Genomic DNA, 17549 nt, shown 5'->3' on the forward strand with positions numbered 1-17549 from the left:
TTAACTTCGCTCACTGCCAAATTGATGCTTGTTGACTCGTAACACACATTTTAGCTCAGAACAAATAAATCGGCAGAGAGAAAGATTCAGTCAGGTCACTTCAGTCGAGGCTACATTGCATTTTGAGGATGCGTGCATGTATTTTCGCGGCTGCTCTTCAAACTCGGTGACGCGCAATGTGACGCGCACCAATCCAAACACGGAGAGGGAGGGGGGTCAGTGGGAAGGGGGGCGTGCCCCAACTATTTTGTTCCAAACACGAATAACGTCAGGAGTACGGAGTCCCTTCTTCCTAATCACTACTGGGTATGTAACACCAAAGTCAACAATTTTAAAACCCATAAATGCACTTTGCACGCCTTGTCACGATGACTACGCGAGCGGCGTTTGGAGAGTGTGTGTTCGGGAGACGATCGCATGCTTGGATGATTTTTTTTTTGTGCACAAACGTAACGTGTAGTGTACTACACAACACCGCAATGGTGATTTTTTGTTTTGTTGTATTTTATATCATATAAACACTACGCGATGCGTTCTGCTCTGTTCTGATGTTTCAATCGAGCATGTTTGCAAATGGGAGGAGGTTACGTGTGGAGGGGAGGGTGTTGTTGTTGTGGTTCGACATTTTAGACGATATACAATGAGAGCAAATGACAAACTCGAGCTCGTTGTTGTTTATGAATGCGCCACAGACGTCGTGTAGCCGCCGTACGACTTTGGCATTGTTCCGGAAGGGAGCCCCTTTTGTTCGGCGCTTCGATCGAGCACCGTCGAACAACAAAAGGCAAAATGTTACACGCATGGAACGACTGCCAAATATTTGTTTTTTTTCGACAGTGCGTGTGTGCTTTCTGACGAATGGACATTTGTCGTGTCCTGTCCAGTTCTTATCTTTTGAGAGAGACCACCCCCACTCCTAAAAAAGGAGACAGAAGCCGAGGACAGAGGAGGAATCCCGGGCTGGCGTTTAAAGCTCCGCCTATCGTGGGCGATGCTTTAGCGGCGAGCGAGTGACATGATTGGCTAGGGCTTTTCCCAAAAGGGGGTGGGATTTAACCCGGAAAAGGTTGACCAAAAAGCGAGTCAAGTGTCAAACAAAAAACTCCAGCAAGCGTTTAGTCAAGGCACTTTCGGATTGTAATAATAACTTTTGGAATAACTTTATTCAAATAATAATGGTGTTTTTATTCTGTAAAAGCTTCCATTAAAACAAATAAACAAACAAATGAATATTTCCGTTTCGTAGTATAGACATCGTAGTTTTTTTTCACAAAATTAAGATCTCAATCCCCAAATAAAAAGCCTTAAAATGTATATTTGATGTGAAAGAATTGTGAGGTAACCTTTTTGCCAAGAACAAATACAATCAATTGAGATATATAACTATTTTGTTTCGCCTCAGCGCTCAGCAGTGTCGCGCTTCCAGTCAAAATGGGAGAGCTCCATCGACCGCGAGTGACAGCTCCAACAGCCAATCAGGAGGAGCTACCCCGCCTCTACGCGTCGACCTCTCTCCGAATTATCCAATAACAAGACACTAAGGAGGCGTGGTTACACGAGCCCGCACGCCCCCGCCCACTGGCTAACCTAACGGAGATTGTTTTCTCCCTGTCGGGGAAAGCTTTTTTTCCCCACTTTGCAGCTCCACATCACCTCATGTTTTTGTTTTTCTTTTGTAAAACACACCACGGATTAAGTCGCGTTTGACACACCGGTCGCTTCGGACTGCACCCCAACTGGAGGCATCGTGCTTAAACCCCCGCCGAACGGATTACCATAGCACCGTCGGCAAACTTAAAGGAGAGGGGTGAGTTCAGGTTGGAAATTCATTCAGCGAGCTAACGCGGCTAGCCACGAAGCTCTTCACCAGTCTGCCGCAAAAAAAATAAGAAATCACTAAACACAGAAATGACGCTTACTGTGTTTCAAATTGCGAGTAATTCCCCGAATGAGTCGCGAGTGGATGTTTTAACAACGCTACTAGTTAGTCGCATGTGCTTCCCTGTTCACATCCCGGACGTCCCTCCGATTCGGGGCTCCTCATGTTGTTTACATTAGCTAGCAGCTAACACTACCAAACACTCCCCCGACAAAGCAAGTTACATACTGGTTTAAATAGACGCAAATAAATACGCCTCCGTGAATGAATCGGCGAGCCCGTGACTTTTTCGCGTGTTTTGTTCGCTCTTATCTCCGTCGACGTGGAGCGCCTCGGCGGGGTCTCTCCCGCCTCACATGCTCCACCAAATGGCGGCCGCGTATGGAACTCAAGCTCGGTGCTTGTGGGGCAAGGCCTCGCGTGAAATGGAAGGGGGGCGTACCACAAGGAGCTTTCATGTACTCTTCTCCTCGAACAAGTTTAGTTTGTTATCTATTCGATCTGTGTGTTTGGTGGATTAACAACATTTTTCCATAATTCCGACTCTTTCAACGTTTCTTATTCCCACTCAAATGGGTTTTATCAAAAATGTTCCCTGCCCTCCCGAGTTTTAAAATCTGGGATTTTCGTTAGCATTGTCAACTGTGCGTGTATGAAGCTCCTTGAGACTTTTTTTGTGCGATTGAGGGCTTTATAAATCAATTTGACTTCTCCACGTAGCAACGATTTGCGGTCGAGCGACGCTAGGCTAAGCTAGGCTAGCTCCAAGTTGCGAGTTAACGTGTTGTGGCATGCGTTACTTCTAAATCAAGCTGCACATTTACGACTAAAATCTATCTGACATTTAAAAAAAATCTTGTTTTCATGGAGACTTTGGGGAAGTTGTAAATGGTGGAGCAACTCCCACGTTTGTTGCTTCGGTGACGTAGCCACTCGGTAGCCGTGATTGGCCACAGCCATTCTGTGTTTTTACTCAACTCTCGTGACTAAAGGGGACGCAGAAGTTAAACATTTCTACATTTATACGCCACAAAATGCACATCGGTGATATGCAAAAACTCCCTCCCCCTCTTGCCTCAAAGCGATACACCTTATCAGCATGTATTCCGTTTCAAAGTTTTGCATTCGGGTCTGTCTGGTATATTATGACTCCATCGTGCAGGGTTTAAAAGGGAAGGCGGCTCAAAAGCAACACCCAAAGATCGAGTCTCATCTTCGACGGACTTTGTTGTCATGTGAGGGTGACGCACTCACGTGACTTCCATCCACAGGTCTCTCAGCTCAGACGAGTATGAGTTCATGATGAAGCGACGACTGGAGGATCAGGAAACGGTTTTTGCGTCCCAGCAGCGGCGCCTCCCGGGCAACGCCGACACCTTCCAGCACCGTGTCCTGGCCCCGGCGCCACCGCCGCCGACGGTGTATGAGCCCGGGACGGACAACATGCAGCCCACCTCGGGCGTTCAGTACTCAGTCCCGCAGGGGTACCAGGTATGCAAATATTCTTGCAGGGGCAGAGCAGAAATTTACAGAATTGATTATTAGTTCATTTAGTCATTTGTTTTTTTTTCAAACCGGTTAAACAAATAGTACGAGCTGAATCCTCACCAATCTTGAGAAAAGAAAATTTGGATCACATGAGATGTAAAAGCAGTTGTAACAGGAGGCTGTTCACTTTCTACATCCACTTTAGTCGTGTAGGTGTGTTAGGTTACCATAGGAGAGCTCGAAATCAGATCTCGAATTTTAACTTGGAAAAGTTGTTTGAACTCCGCAAATCGGAAACGGGTGACAAATGAAATTTGCGGACACATTGACGAGTGCGGCTCAGCAATAGAACGTACACACAAATAATAGTTCTGTTGTAGAAATAATGTGAATCAATTGTGAGCTGCAAGTACGGAAGAGGATTAGGGCCAGTGAAGAAAAAAAAAAACGAGGGGTGAAAGGATTCTGACTTTTTTCTCAGAATTCTGACTTTAAAGTGGGAATTCTGACTTTAAAGTCAGAATTCTGACTTTATTCTCAGAATTCTGACTTTAAAGTCGGAATCTGACTTTAAAGTCAGAATTCTGAGAATAAAGTCAGAATTCCCACTTTAAAGTCAGAATTCTGAGAAAAAAAGTCAGAATCCTGTCACCCCTCGTTTTTTTTTTCTTCACTGGCCCTAATCCTCTTCCGTATGCAAGAGACGCGCGTTAAATGTCAGAAAAGCCCAAATGACACGCTTTGTTGTTTTTCTTCTTCGCAGGTTCCCGCGGTGGTTCAGAACAGCGGCGGCCACGGGCACGCGCCGAGCCCGGCCGTCCACGGGGGGTCGCACCACCACAGCCCCGCCGCCGTCCAATCGCACGGACCCCCGGTGATGCCGGCGCACAGCCACACGGCCGCGCCCCAGGCCTCGGCGCAGTGTCAGCAGCAGTTTCAGCGCCTCAAGGTCAGTCCCGTGTGACCGAGAGGGTTTTTTTGTCCTCTTGCAATAACTTTGCTCTTTAATTTCCTTCATCGTAGGTGGAGGATGCCTTGTCGTACTTGGACCAAGTCAAGTTGCAATTTGGCAACCTGCCTCAGGTTTACAACGACTTCCTGGACATCATGAAAGAGTTCAAGTCTCAAAGGTGAGCAGGCCGTAACATTTCCAGCGTTCCGTGGACGACGGCGGTCATAACGCCCCCCGCCTGTTTTTGCGTCGCCAGCATCGACACCCCGGGCGTCATCAGCCGGGTGTCGCAGCTCTTCAAGGGACACCCCGACCTCATCATGGGCTTCAACACCTTCCTGCCGCCCGGCTACAAGATCGAAGTGCAGACCAACGACCTGGTCAACGTGACCACGCCCGGCCAGATCCACCACATCACCCCGCACGGCATCTCGGTGCAGAACATCCCCATCACGGGTGCGCCCGGCACCCAGCACTCTGCCCAGGCCCCGCCCACCGCCACTACCAGTGCGCTGGCCCTCCTCACGCAGCCCGTCCCAGCCAAGATGAGCAAAGTGAGTCTTTATTGCATTTAAACACCCCCCAAAAAATGTCGTGCTGACAAATTCAAATTGCAAAATAGTGCCGGGCGGAGCCAGATACTTTATGTGACACGTATAAAATATGTGCCTTGGTTCAGTTAAAAGCTCAGGAAACACAACTCGAAACAGAACTGAAGTCGCTTCTGTGACGCATTTTGCTTTTGTTTCAAAATGATGGATCCATTAGAATGAATAGAAAAAGCAATGATCAGTTCCAAGGCCTGACCCGTTGCCAACACAAACTACGCAGAAAGCGTTTGGCATCCAGAAATACACTTTTTAAAGTGTACAACATGGGGCAGGGAGGGAGGGTTGATGAAAGCCGCTCGACGTAAAGACCAAAACAAAAACGAGGCTCGCTTCGCTGGCAGTGAACATTCTGATCTTTTATTTATTTATTTTATGCCTTGCTGTCCTGGCTACTTGTGTGGCCGAGTTGTGCAGTTGCTGCCTCTTGCGTGCAAATATCAGCCACAACCAATCTTCCAATTGACACGTAGCGCCCCCCCCCCTCACAGCCCCCCCAGCCGCAGGCGCCGATGTCCGGCGGCCAGAGCAACCCGTCCATCCCGGCGTACAGCGCGCCGCGCTCCCCGCCCATGTCGCTGCACCCGCCGCATGGCGGGATGCCCGCCGGCTTGCCGACGCAGAACAACCAGCCAGTGGAGTTCAACCACGCCATCAACTACGTCAACAAGATCAAGAACCGCTTCCAGGGTCAGCCCAACATCTACAAAGCCTTCTTGGAAATCCTGCACACGTACCAGGTCAGTGTGAGGAACTCGCCCCCCCACCCCAGGGAAATTGCAATTTTTTTCTCAAATTTAAATTTATGTTGCGCAGAAGGAGCAACGGAATGCAAAGGAGGCCGGAGGAAACTACACCCCGGCCTTGACGGAGCAAGAGGTCTATGCTCAGGTCGCCCGGCTCTTCAAGAACCAAGAGGACCTGCTCTCCGAGTTTGGACAGTTTCTTCCAGACGCCAATAGCTCGGCGGTGAGCCACTCTTGAATTTGTTTTTAATTGTATTCAACTAATATTTCCGTTCCCCCGCTCAGCTGTTAAGCAAGACGACGGCGGAGAAGGCCGAGTCGGTACGCAACGATCACGGCGGCACGGCCAAGAAGCTGCAGCTCACCAACAAGCAGAGGCCCAACCAGAACGGCTGCCAGATCCGCCGGCATTCTGCTCCCGGCGCCACGCCCCCCATCAAGGCAAGACGGCAAACTTTGATTTCTTCTCTCCCGCTTGGCTCTTTTTTGCTTGTTTTCACGCGGCCCCGTTTTCGCATGTGGGCAAAACAGAAGAAGCCCAAGTTGCTGAATTTGAAAGATTCGTCGTCCATGGTAGAGGCCGGCAAGCATGGCGTCGGAACCGAGTCGCTCTTCTTTGACAAGGTGCGTTTCCAACCTTGTTCCACCTGTTTAGGAATTATAATGTTTTGTATTAATTACATCATGACTAAATATAGCCTATAACAATCTTTCTGGGAATGCTTGTATGGATTTGTATTGTATTAATTAATGAAATGATTATGCAATTAGATGGATGTAACATTTTGAGTCTTCATTTGACCAAATATTGATGTTTTGGAATGAATATAATAATAATAATTTTGATTATAATATTTTATTTATATATAAATATAATATATTTATATTTAATATACATATAATTTGATTTATATAATTTAATTAAGTATAATAATTAAAATATATGTTCATACATAATAATTTATATGATGAAATACTCTCATGGCCTACGTGGCGTTGCCAAATCCGAAGACGGAAATGATGCAATGATGTTTTTTGCCTGGGTCCTAAATGTGCAAATGCGTTTGCTGCTAAAGGTGCGCAAAGCCTTGCGGAGCACCGAGGCCTACGACAACTTCCTGCGCTGTCTAATCATCTTCAACCAGGAGGTGATCTCCCGGGCCGAGCTGGTGCAGCTGGTGCTGCCTTTCCTCGGGTGAGCGAGCGCTCGACATTTTCAATCTCAGCCGCCACGTCGCGTCTCTCTCACCCAAAAACGTCCCGCCCCCTTTCTCGCCAGGAAATTCCCGGAGCTTTTCACCTGGTTCAAAAACTTCCTGGGCTACCGGGAAATGTCGCACATCGAGGCGTACCCCAAGGAGCGGGCCACCGAAGGCATCGCCATGGAGATCGACTACGCTTCGTGCAAAAGGCTGGGCTCCAGTTACAGAGCGCTGCCCAAAAGTTACCAGCAGCCCAAATGCACGGGGAGAACGCCGCTTTGTAAAGAGGTCAGAGCGGCGCTGACATTTTGAAGTCCAAACTGGTTCCATCGTGAAACTTTGACATTGTGTGTTCCGGTTGGTTTCAGGTGCTAAACGACACCTGGGTGTCTTTGCCTTCCTGGTCCGAGGACTCCACCTTCGTCAGCTCCAAGAAGACTCAATACGAGGAGCACATCTACAGGTGCGAGGACGAGCGCTTCGAGGTGAGTGACGTCACGTGAGGTCATCGTCTCCGTGCCGGCGCCTGAGGACTAAACGGGACCGCCTCGCCCGTGTCTCCAGTTGGACGTGGTGCTGGAAACCAACCTGGCCACCATTCGAGTCTTGGAGTCGGTGCAGCGGAAGATATCGCGGATGTCGGCGGAGGAGCAGGCCAAGTTCCGCTTGGACAACACACTGGGCGGTTCCTCAGAGGTGGTGCACCGGAAAGCCATCCAGAGGATATACAGCGATAAAGCCCCGGATATTATCGACGGCTTGAAGAAGAACCCGGCCGTTTCCGTCCCCATCGTTTTAAAAAGGTGCGTGTCCGAGCACCTTTGTGAACTCGCTTTTTTTTTTTTTAATCATGTTAATCCGCCCAGGCTAAAGACCAAGGAGGAGGAATGGCGGGAAGCCCAGCGAGGTTTCAATAAGATCTGGCGGGAGCAGAACGAGAAGTATTACCTCAAGTCTCTGGACCATCAGGGCATTAACTTCAAGCAGAACGACACCAAAGTGCTGCGCTCCAAGGCCCTGCTGAACGAAATCGAAAGCATCTATGACGAAGTGAGCGCTCTTCCCTTTTTTCTAACTTATTCTGGCGAATATTTCAGACTTCAAATGGAATGTTTTCACCCACCCGCAGCGCCAAGAGCAGGCCTCCGAGGACAACGCCAGCCCGCCGGCGGGCCCCCACCTGACCCGAGTGTACGAGGACCGGCAGATCCTGGAGGACGCGGCGGCCCTCATTATCCACCACGTCAAGCGCCAGACGGGCATTCAGAAAGAAGACAAATACAAGATCAAGCAGATCATGTACCACTTTGTCCCGGACTTGCTCTTTGCCCAACGCGGCGAGCTCTCTGACGTGGAGGAGGAAGACGAGGAGGAGGAAGACGAGGAGATGGATGTGGAGGAGGGAGTCCCCTCTAAGAAGCCCAACGGCATCCCCACCGCTGGTGGCGGTGCCGGTGGCAGTCCCTCCAAGTCCAAGCTGCTGTTCAGCGGCACGGCGGCCCAGAAGCTGCGCGGCTGCGACGACGCCTACAACCTCTTCCACGTCAACAACAACTGGTACATCTTCCTGCGGTTGCACCACACGCTGTGCTCGCGACTCCTCCGCCTCTACTGGCAGGCCGAGCGGCAGATCGAGGAGGACGTGCGCGAACGGGAATGGGAGCGGGAGGTTCTGGGGCTCAAGAAGGAGAAGAACGACAACCCGGCCGTCCAGCTGAGACTCAAAGAGCCCAGTGAGCCTCGACGATCGATCAATCGGGAAAATTCCTATCGCCTTCGGCACCAAAGTCATATTTGTGTGTCATTAATCTAGTGGACATCGACGTCGAGGTTTACTACTCGGCCTTCTTGGAGATGGTTCGAAACCTGCTGGACGGCAACATGGAGGCGTCGCAGTACGAGGACTCGCTGAGGGAAATGTTCACCATCCACGCGTACATCGCCTTCACCATGGACAAGCTCATACAGAGCATCGTCCGGCAGGTGGGCCTCTTTGTCTCTTGCGCTCAACCCCCCCCACTGGCTTTTTTCAACGCTCCACTCTCCCGCTCGTAGCTCCAGCACATCGTGAGCGACGAGGTGTGCGTCCAGGTGACTGACCTCTACTTGGCCGAGAGCGCAAACGGCGCCTGCGGGGGATCCGTGTCCACGCAGTCTTCTCGGAGCACCCAGGAGGGCGCCTACCAGCGGAAAGCTGAACAGCTCATGTCGGACGAGAACTGCTTCAAGGTAAGAAAAGGAAATAAAATAGTGCGCTGAAGGCGCTTTCCCTAACCTTAATGATCCAAGAACATAGTTTGCACTGGAAAGAAATGTCAGGGCACAACACCAAAGAAAACCAAAAGTCGATACGCAAGTTTTATTGTGAAACGTCGCATCTGCAAATTTGGGAAGTGTCTTTCCCTAAAAGGTCCCCGGGTCGCCTCGGCAGTTGAAAAATAAATGCCACTGCGATGCGGGAGCAGTCACCTGGCATCACCTTTGTTCCCTCCCAGGTGATGTTTATAAGAAACAGAGGCCTGGTGCAGCTGACGTTGGAGCTGCTCGACACCGAGGAGGAGAACTCTGACGAGCCCCTGGAGGCAGAGGTGACAAACACGGCCGGCGAGAGACACAAAGCAAAAACAGCTGTTGAGTCGTTGATTGAACGAATAATCGTCGCCTCGTGCGTCTGCAGCGGTGGTCCGATTACGTCAGCCGGTACTTGAACCCCGACACCACCACGCCTGAGCTGAGGGCGCATCTGGCCCAGAAGCCCGTCTTTCTTCCCAGGTGAGGGAATGTAAAATACATTGGATTAATCGGTGGAATAATCGTTAAAAAAAAAAAAAAAACATTGGCTAGCGGCCACTTAAATGTAAAATACATTCAATTAATTGATGGGGTAATCGTTTAAAAAAACAAACGCCCTGTTCATGGCTCGTGCCGTCGACAGGAATCTGCGGCGGATCCGGAAGTACCAGAAGTGTCGCGAGCAGCTAGACAAGGAAGCCGGCGAGGGAGGCAAGAAGCCGCTGGACAAGGAGAAGATGGAGTGCATGTTCAAGCTTAACTCGTACAAAATGGTGTACGTCTTCAAGTCGGAGGACTACATGTACCGACGCACAGCGCTGCTGCGGGCCCACCAGGTAGGCTTTGACAGCGTCTCGCCGTTTGCGAGCGCTACGATCGGTCGTAACCCCGCCTCCCGCTCGGCCCACAGTCCCACGAGCGTGTGAGCACGCGCCTCCACAAACGTTTCCGGGCGCGGTTGGCGCCGTGGGCCGAGGAGCACGTGAGCGCCGACATGGCGGCCGACACCGACAAGTGGCTGATGGGCGAGGGCCCCGACGGACTTTTGCCCTGCAGCACCTCGCGCCAGCCCGAGGTCCTTCACTTCCGCAACGTCAACAAATACCGTGTCAAGTACAACCCCTAGCGACCGGCTTCAGGTCAGGCAGCCATTTGTTTTTAAAACGCAATGTGTGTGTGTGCGTGCGTGTGTGTTGCTCCAGTGGTGGCGGGGTTACCGTTTCTTACCAGCGTTTTTAGCTGGCGACACATTTCGCCCCCAACGAGGGTGCCAAAACTCTGGGATGCTCTCGTCCCGCTCACCAGCAGTCACAACGAGAAGGTCACTTTTTTCTACAGTAAACGCCGCTTTACCATTCCGCCGTCCACACGATCCAACAGAAGGGGGGGGGAGTTCTTAAAGCCAGCCCGGACACACCGGACAAGTGCACTTATTCCAGAAGCAAAACGACAACCAACAACTTTTTTTTTTTTTTTTTTTTGGATGGCGTCGACCGCACGTCCAATCGCGACTCGCTTCCTGTTCCGGACTTAACGTTGTCGTCGAGCGGCAGACAAGCGCGTCGCCTCACGTCGTAAAGCTCGTCGCGTCCATGTGTTGTACATATATACAGATATGAAATATATATTATATATAGTTCTATTAACATGCATCATCCTCGCCGCCCTGGAAGACAACTTTTTGTTTTAATAACAAAACAAATGCCTCGGCCAATGCGCACACGCACGCGCGCGCACGCACACAGTTTGTAAATACACTGTAAATAGTCTCAGACTTTTTAAGACCCAACCGTGTTGTTGTGATAGTAGTTAACTGTTAGTGTTTCAGAAAAAAAACAAGCAAAGAAAGAGAGACAGGAAACATTTATTACAGTTTTTACCAAAGGGACTTGATCGTACAAATGGGCTGTTTTTGTCACACCTTCCATCGGGACCCCCCGCCCCCTCTCTCTCTCTTTGTGTGTTCTTTTATGTCTTTTTAATTTAGGTATTTTCAAAAAAACATGGAAAACGTAGAAATATATCCAGGTGTTTCTGTTTTTATAAATGACATATATATTTTCGTCTCAATTCACCTGAAAAAACAAAACCAAGAAAAGCACTGCGACCACCCGACCCCGCCGGCCTCTCACCCTGGATAGATTTCTGCTGCCTCCCCCTCCCTGTTGTATTTTTGATATCGGAAAAGTTACGCGAGCATGTCTTTCGTCCATTTATTTAGACATTATTTAAAGTAATAATAAAACCACATTTGTAGCCTACAATTATTCAATGTCTGTGGACTTTTATTCCTGTCTTGGCCTTTTTTCTTTGGCTTGTCCTTTCACATTATTGCTTTCACTTGATCTTGTGTCTGTGACAAAAAAATGGATGAAACCCGAAATGAAGGTGAAAATTAACATAAAAAGGTAATTTTCTATAAACAAAATTGGTCATGACATCTGTATAAAATACAATTAAGAGGCGTATTTCATATTATCCGTTAAAGACAAACACATTCCTCACGCCCCAACTCAATGAAAAGAATATTCCCTCAATCCAAAAACCAACAAAATTTCATTCAAAATGAAGTCTCTCGCCCTCCCAAAAGAAACCCAGTAGAACCCAGAACCTCTTGACCTTTAAGAAAAGCTTTTTTCATGACAACTGTTCTATGAAAGCAACAATCAATGCCAGCAGTTGACGTCATCACTGTTTGATGGTGCTTTTATTTTGGAAGTGGTTGTTCCGTTCATATCCAGCAGAGGGCGCCGTTTCTCTCTCTCTCCTCTACAACGTGTTCATATTCTTCCCTCATGCATGCATTGCTATTTGTTAAATTATTGTATTGTCTCGAAGTTCTTGTTTTTTTATTATTTCCTCTTAAAACTACCCTCTTAGTGAGTTCAGCTGTGGCCATCAAAACCTTGAATTGTACACGGCAAAGCTCTGACCTCTGTAGGTGTTGGTTAAGTACATCTTAAAAGGTAATTCCTCTGGGATGTTGGAACCACAAAGCAAGCTAGCTTATTCAATGTGACAGCTACACACACACGCGGCAGAATGTGACCTTTCTCTTTTTGCGCGCTGTCATTAGAATCCGAGCAAGACCAGAAAGATATTCTGTGAGGAGTTTTTTGAGGACAAACGTCCGACTATAAAAACTTTTTTTTTTGTAACTAATTGTCAATAGAGAGCAACTTATTTGATTCTGATCAAGGCTTTTTGGCCTTTTCTGTTTCCTTACATCAAAGCCCCGAGTCTAAGCCCCAGTGTACCCACCGTGGCCCCGCTGTTCCATGCCCTCCTGAAAAGATGGCAAGAGCTCGGGAGGAGGGTGGCGGGGTCCCCTTTGCCCGGCACTACAAAACAAAAGAATGCCCTCATTGAGCCGCTGCCATCCCGACCGCGGGCTCATGCTTCAATTGACTCTGCGGCGGGCGGCGCGCCTCAGGGCGCCTCTCCGAGCCCCCGGCCTCTTTGATTCCCACAGGCGCGGCGGTGCACCGAGGAAGAAAATCATTTTGTGTGGGGATAAGCGGGTGAAACATCAGTGACGGAACCCATTTGTCCAAAGGGCTGAGGGGACCCCCGAATGGCGGCCAAAGCTCTGAAAAGAAAAAGTTGGCAGCCAAAGAGACACATTTGCTCTTGAGCTTTTGTGGGGTGCACCTGCGGGCGGGGGGACGTTTCCCCCCAAAAGAATCATTTATTAGGAGGCAGGCTTCTAAAGGCGGCCGGGAACTATTTGTCCAGAAGCCCACTCGGTGGTCCGACCTGGCTGAGAAGAACCCGTAGCAGTGTTTCACGTATACGTCAACATTGTTAGCTTTGATGCTAAGCTAATCAGCAGCACAAAGGCTCAGACCTGTTTTTTGTGTGTGTATTTTCCATCCAGATTTTATTGTTTCTTGTGGTTGTTAAGAAAGAGAGCGAGAGCGTTGCTACTTGTGTGGAGGACTGCAACTCAGCATGTTAGAATTTAAACTGTGGTCCCGTGTGAGTCTTCTGCCGCATTCCGGCGCTTCATTCCCGCACGTAAACGCGAGTGCACAACACGTCATCGGCCCCGAAAACCTGTAAAATATAGAAACACATGAAATTGACCTTTTGAAGAACCATCAGCACAAATCCTTGCTAGTCTTTTCTCATTGAGCAGCTTTCAATGTGGACAAATCAGAAGCAAGATGCAAATTGTATGCAAATGTGGCCCACTTTGTGCGCTCGCACAATCGGCTAGTTGTTAGTAATGCTTCCAAAGCTGCAGCCTGTTGTTTTTAGGGAGGATCATTTTTAAAAATATATTTTTGTCATGTGTATTTTATATAATGTTATTTTTGCTAAAATGATTCTGTTTTTTTTGTCACATTTTTTCAACCAAAATATTTATTTTTTAAATATTATTATATTTTTCTTTTCTTTAGTACTCTTGCCGCATCAAGCTCGAGTGGGAAGGTAACCTTCAGTGCTTGTTAGATTTGGCCAGGATGAGAAGAGCTGAAATAATCGATGTCCGTCAGAGCGAAAATATTTGGCTTCCCTTGAGGAGGTTTTGGAGCACATTTTTGCTTTTATCACTCAAAGGTGATGACCACCAAGGATGCTTCCCCGAACTAAAAAGCCCGCTGCCTTAAAAGTTCATCTCCAAACATCCGAGAAAACAAGAAGTGCGAGGGTGGGAACATTTGCAAAATCTTGGAATCATCCCCCAAATGGTCTTCCAAGGATCTTAATCGAACTACAAACAGAACACGGTTGTCTCTTGTTTTTGAGCTTTCACGTCTTTCCAAATCTTGGGAATGTTTTCTTTCTGAGGAGGGAATCTCTTAGGAATCTTTCACTAAGACCAGAAAATCCAATCTTTTATCCGATGTCGGCAATTAACCTCAACGGATTGCCTTCAAAGGTTTCGTTTCTTTCACAGCAGATGATTACCGAGAAGGTTAAGGCTACCCAAAATAAATTGCTGTTAACTCACCAGTGTTAGCTCATCCCCGTTGAGTTCTCGGGTCCAGAAAGTTTTTGGTCCGTCCCTGTCCACCAGAGTCTGCTGACAGCTGATCTTAGTATCCGACTCCCAGGTGGCAAGACTCTGAGAAAAAGCAGGAAGATGGTTGAACTGAAAATAACAACAAATCATTTTTTGCCATCCTGTTGTCTGACATCATAGTGAAAAAGTTTGTGGTTCGTCCCCCCCCCCGCAAGACTCGAGTGCATTGCTTTTGTAGTTTTCATAAGGACAAGCGAGTTAAATCTACAAGCTTCTCATTTCCTGTCTGCTTACTTTGGGATTTTTTTCAAACATATGCCCGAAAGCCTGCCCCAATACTTTCTCACAGTTTGACTATGTTGCCTTATTTGATTCAGTTAACAATTTTAATCCTATGAAATACTACCTCTCTCGGAGAAGACTTGTAACACATGAGGTGTACCACAGGGAAGTATTTTAGGTCCCCTGTTTTTCTACAGTTTGTGCGGGGACAACATAGATACCAGGAGTATTACAAAAAATATTTTGAGAATTTATCATTCAAGTGTTGTCCCTCGCAGAGAATTCCGTGAAGGAGCAAAGTAATCCCGCCTGACTTGTGTGGGAATGCGGAGCGGTGAGGTCTCTGCCAAATCTAATTATTATTTTTTTTTGCAATGCCACACAAAGTGCTTCTTGCTTGCTACCTTTGTATATCCAAACCAGGCGCAGCTTGCACCGGGACAAAAACAAAACATGACAAATGAGCTATGACAATGGCTCCTCGGGTCGGTCAGAGACAACACGCAGCTTGGGGTGGCAGGCCCAGTACCCAGAATGCCGCGGAAAGGGCACCAAGCTGTCCTCAAAATAGGTCACATCTGCCCTTCCTGTCCCAAAACACAGCACTGTGGGGAAAAAAAAAAACTACGATGCTTAGCAACCAATGCAGTGCCCCATCAGCAGGTAGCGCTGGCTAAACTAGCTTAATTTTCTTACAATGTTGTTTTTGGCTAGTGCTATCTTTGGTGACTCGACTGCCGTGTTGCCCCCTTTAAACGTGAGAATCATTTTGTTCATTGGTGAGAGGGTGGAAGAAAAAAAATCCGAATTCACTTCAAGAACTCATCACGATCCGCCCTCAGGGCCTGCAGATAAATTCCCATCCATCTCAAAGCTCACGACGCCCTTTGATCCACGCGGACGGACGTGAGGGCGATACCAATAGGACGAGGCTGCCGGGAGCTCGCCATCCCTCAAAAGCAGTTAGTGGTCTTCAAGCCTTGAACTCGGAGGACCACAACTTTGTCAGAGTCCTCATCCCGAGCATGAAATGGAAATGGCCTCGTTGTCATTCTTCGGGTGAATGCATTGGCGTTCTCAAGGTTTTTCTATGCTCACCAGTGTATTGTGAATGACTCAATCGTGCTCACGAGATTGAAGAAAGAAAAAAAAGAATTCAGCCCTCTTGGTTGGCATTTATATCACGAGGCGGCAAACAAAAAATTCTCAAGAAGCCGTGCCTGAAAAGATACAGAAAGTCTGTCAAAGTGGTTTTAAGTGCTTGTTTTAGAACCATATTGTTTGTTTTCACGGGTCCTCCAAAAAGGAACTGGGCCCCACAGCTTTTCTGATTTCTAAAAATATATATATATATAAATATATATATAAATATATATATAAATATAAATAACCCTGACCCCAATCCAAAGCCCGCCCACTTAATTCATTGAGTGCCATTGACGATTATAAACGTCAAAGATATTCACCTTGCACTTCCTTCCGTCCACCGTCTCCTCGTTAAACTCCTCGCCGATGTGGAAGTTGATCTCGGTGGTGCGCACGGTGGTGGAGGTCTTAATGTAGAACTTCTCGCCGTCCTGCCGGATCTCCACGTGGGGGTTGGAAGCGGCCGCCACCGCCACCTTCCTCAGCATGGCGTTCACGCCTGAGGAGGGAGCGAGCCAAATCTGAATCCAAGTAGAAACGCTGTGTGTGGATCTTATGTATTTGTCGAGATTTTTGAGGAGGTTGCTGTTGCAATTTGTGGCCAATGGTGTACCTGAGGACTTTATGCTTTCTGAGGTCTGCATGAGTCTGGCTGAGATCATGCCATGACAATATGAAAGTTTATGTCCCTGGTGGTTAGGGTTTGGTGTTTTCACCGCCGCGGTCCGGGTTTGATTCCCGGTCAGGGAAGCAAATCAAAAGATCTGAGTGAACTTTCAAATTTTTGTTTGATACTCGCTGTAACGAGTTGAACTCTTTCATGAATCCCAGAAAAATCAAGCGTAGAACAATGGAGGCTCTTGTTTTGCCAGATGCAAAAGAAGAACTCGTCTAATTGTGCCGACAAACAGCTGCACCTCGAGATCATTCAACTTGACCGGCCCGTCGTCATAACAACACGTTTGTTGTGGTGCTCCCAGCAAGTCGGCTTCAGTCATCGCCCGACATTTGCTGCGGCCCGTCACTCTTCTGCTTGTTGCTAAAAGGTGGGCAGGGGGTCACTCAAGTGAATTCCAGTGCAGAGGGAGCCGTCACTTCCCATCAGCATCTTTCTAATGGTGCAGCCACCGGGAGGTTACCCAGGGTCCAATCCGGTCCAGGGAACAAGACGGACATGCTGAGTCAAAGTCGTCTAAAAAAGCATTTTGTTTTGTAATGACAGAAAAACAAGCATCCAAACTAATTGGGAAAAAGAAGTTTTCATCCGAAAGCCAAATGTCAACAAAAACAAAGGAATCGACAACCGCCGTTCCAATAATTCTGGAGGGCCGTATACGAACAAACGGCTTGCGCCAAGGTTCCCAACATTTGGGTTCAGCCCCCCACCCATCCCTTCGCCACTGTTGTTCCCCCTCGCCACCGCAACACAAAAAACAATTGATGACCCACTTAACGTGTCCCACAGCACAGGCGGCACACTCGCCGCTTAAAACGAAAAGACGATGCATATGCGTGGCCTACTTAAAAGGCTTCAACGTGAACAATATTCTGCGTGACAATGGCACATTTGGAATTCGACATCTGGCGTTATACATCCGTCGGTCTCAGCATCCTCATCATATCGCCGTCCTTTCCCAGGGATCCTCTCCGAACAATGCCGTGTTGTTCCCAAGTATGCAGTGCATTCCCAAAAGAACAACAGTGTGCCAATTTGTGTCTTTTGGCTTTTTTGCGTGATGGATGTGAGGCTTGGAATGGAGGAAAAGGAGGAGGAAGGCGGACTCACCCAAAGCTTTGAGAAGTTCGTCGAAATTCTCGCTCCTCTTCATCTTCCAGGTGCCGGCGAAGTTGGCCATGTCTGCTGACTGAGGCGCAGTGAATGCCAGGGAGAACCTCTTCCATTCATACTGCCTTCCCCTTGCTCTCTCGCTCTCTCTCTCTCCTCCCCTGTCACTCTTTCTTGCCCTCCTCTTCCTCCTCCTCCT

At 48.3% G+C, this 17549-nt stretch overlaps 2 protein-coding genes across 2 annotated transcripts; one reads left to right on the forward strand and one right to left on the reverse strand.

Annotated features, from left to right (window-relative positions):
* The first annotated feature begins 221 nt into the window (after positions 1 to 221).
* Positions 222 to 11434, forward strand: sin3aa (SIN3 transcription regulator family member Aa). The gene is made up of 22 exons (XM_061282829.1): positions 222 to 306; positions 1403 to 1807; positions 3151 to 3370; positions 4131 to 4316; positions 4391 to 4497; positions 4576 to 4873; positions 5419 to 5667; positions 5744 to 5896; positions 5959 to 6114; positions 6205 to 6297; positions 6750 to 6868; positions 6953 to 7163; positions 7244 to 7360; positions 7440 to 7678; positions 7742 to 7925; positions 8005 to 8608; positions 8689 to 8858; positions 8931 to 9104; positions 9371 to 9463; positions 9553 to 9647; positions 9811 to 10003; positions 10078 to 11434. Exons 3-22 carry the CDS (start codon positions 3179 to 3181, stop codon positions 10291 to 10293), a joined length of 3849 nt encoding a protein of 1282 aa, XP_061138813.1. The 5' UTR covers positions 222 to 306; positions 1403 to 1807; positions 3151 to 3178; the 3' UTR covers positions 10294 to 11434.
* A 1596-nt stretch (positions 11435 to 13030) lies between these two features.
* On the reverse strand, positions 13031 to 17508 carry crabp1a (cellular retinoic acid binding protein 1a). Its single transcript, XM_061282834.1, has 4 exons — positions 17351 to 17508; positions 15885 to 16063; positions 14125 to 14238; positions 13031 to 13223 (listed from the first exon to the last, which is right to left on the reverse strand). The coding sequence occupies exons 1-4, from the start codon at positions 17418 to 17420 to the stop codon at positions 13173 to 13175; spliced, it is 414 nt and encodes a 137-aa protein (XP_061138818.1). The 5' UTR covers positions 17421 to 17508; the 3' UTR covers positions 13031 to 13172.
* Between the last annotated feature and the right edge of the window lie 41 nt (positions 17509 to 17549).

Source organism: Syngnathus typhle, linkage group LG7, assembly GCF_033458585.1.
Source record: "Syngnathus typhle isolate RoL2023-S1 ecotype Sweden linkage group LG7, RoL_Styp_1.0, whole genome shotgun sequence".
NCBI lineage: Eukaryota > Metazoa > Chordata > Actinopteri > Syngnathiformes > Syngnathidae > Syngnathus > Syngnathus typhle.

Bases quoted from the DNA above. Each gene is read 5' to 3' on its own strand.
- sin3aa (XM_061282829.1), top strand. From the start codon at position 3,179: ATGATGAAGCGACGACTGGAGGATCAGGAAACGGTTTTTGCGTCCCAG. The intron at 4,874-5,418 runs GTGAGTCTTTAT...CCCCCCTCACAG, and splicing joins TCCCAGCCAAGATGAGCAAA to CCCCCCCAGCCGCAGGCGCC. The intron at 5,668-5,743 runs GTCAGTGTGAGG...TATGTTGCGCAG, and splicing joins AAATCCTGCACACGTACCAG to AAGGAGCAACGGAATGCAAA.
- crabp1a (XM_061282834.1), bottom strand. From the start codon at position 17,420: ATGGCCAACTTCGCCGGCACCTGGAAGATGAAGAGGAGCGAGAATTTC. The intron at 14,239-15,884 runs GTGAATATCTTT...GCTTTTTCTCAG, and splicing joins TGGACGGAAGGAAGTGCAAG to AGTCTTGCCACCTGGGAGTC. The intron at 13,224-14,124 runs GTGAGTTAACAG...TATATTTTACAG, and splicing joins ACGGGGATGAGCTAACACTG to GTTTTCGGGGCCGATGACGT.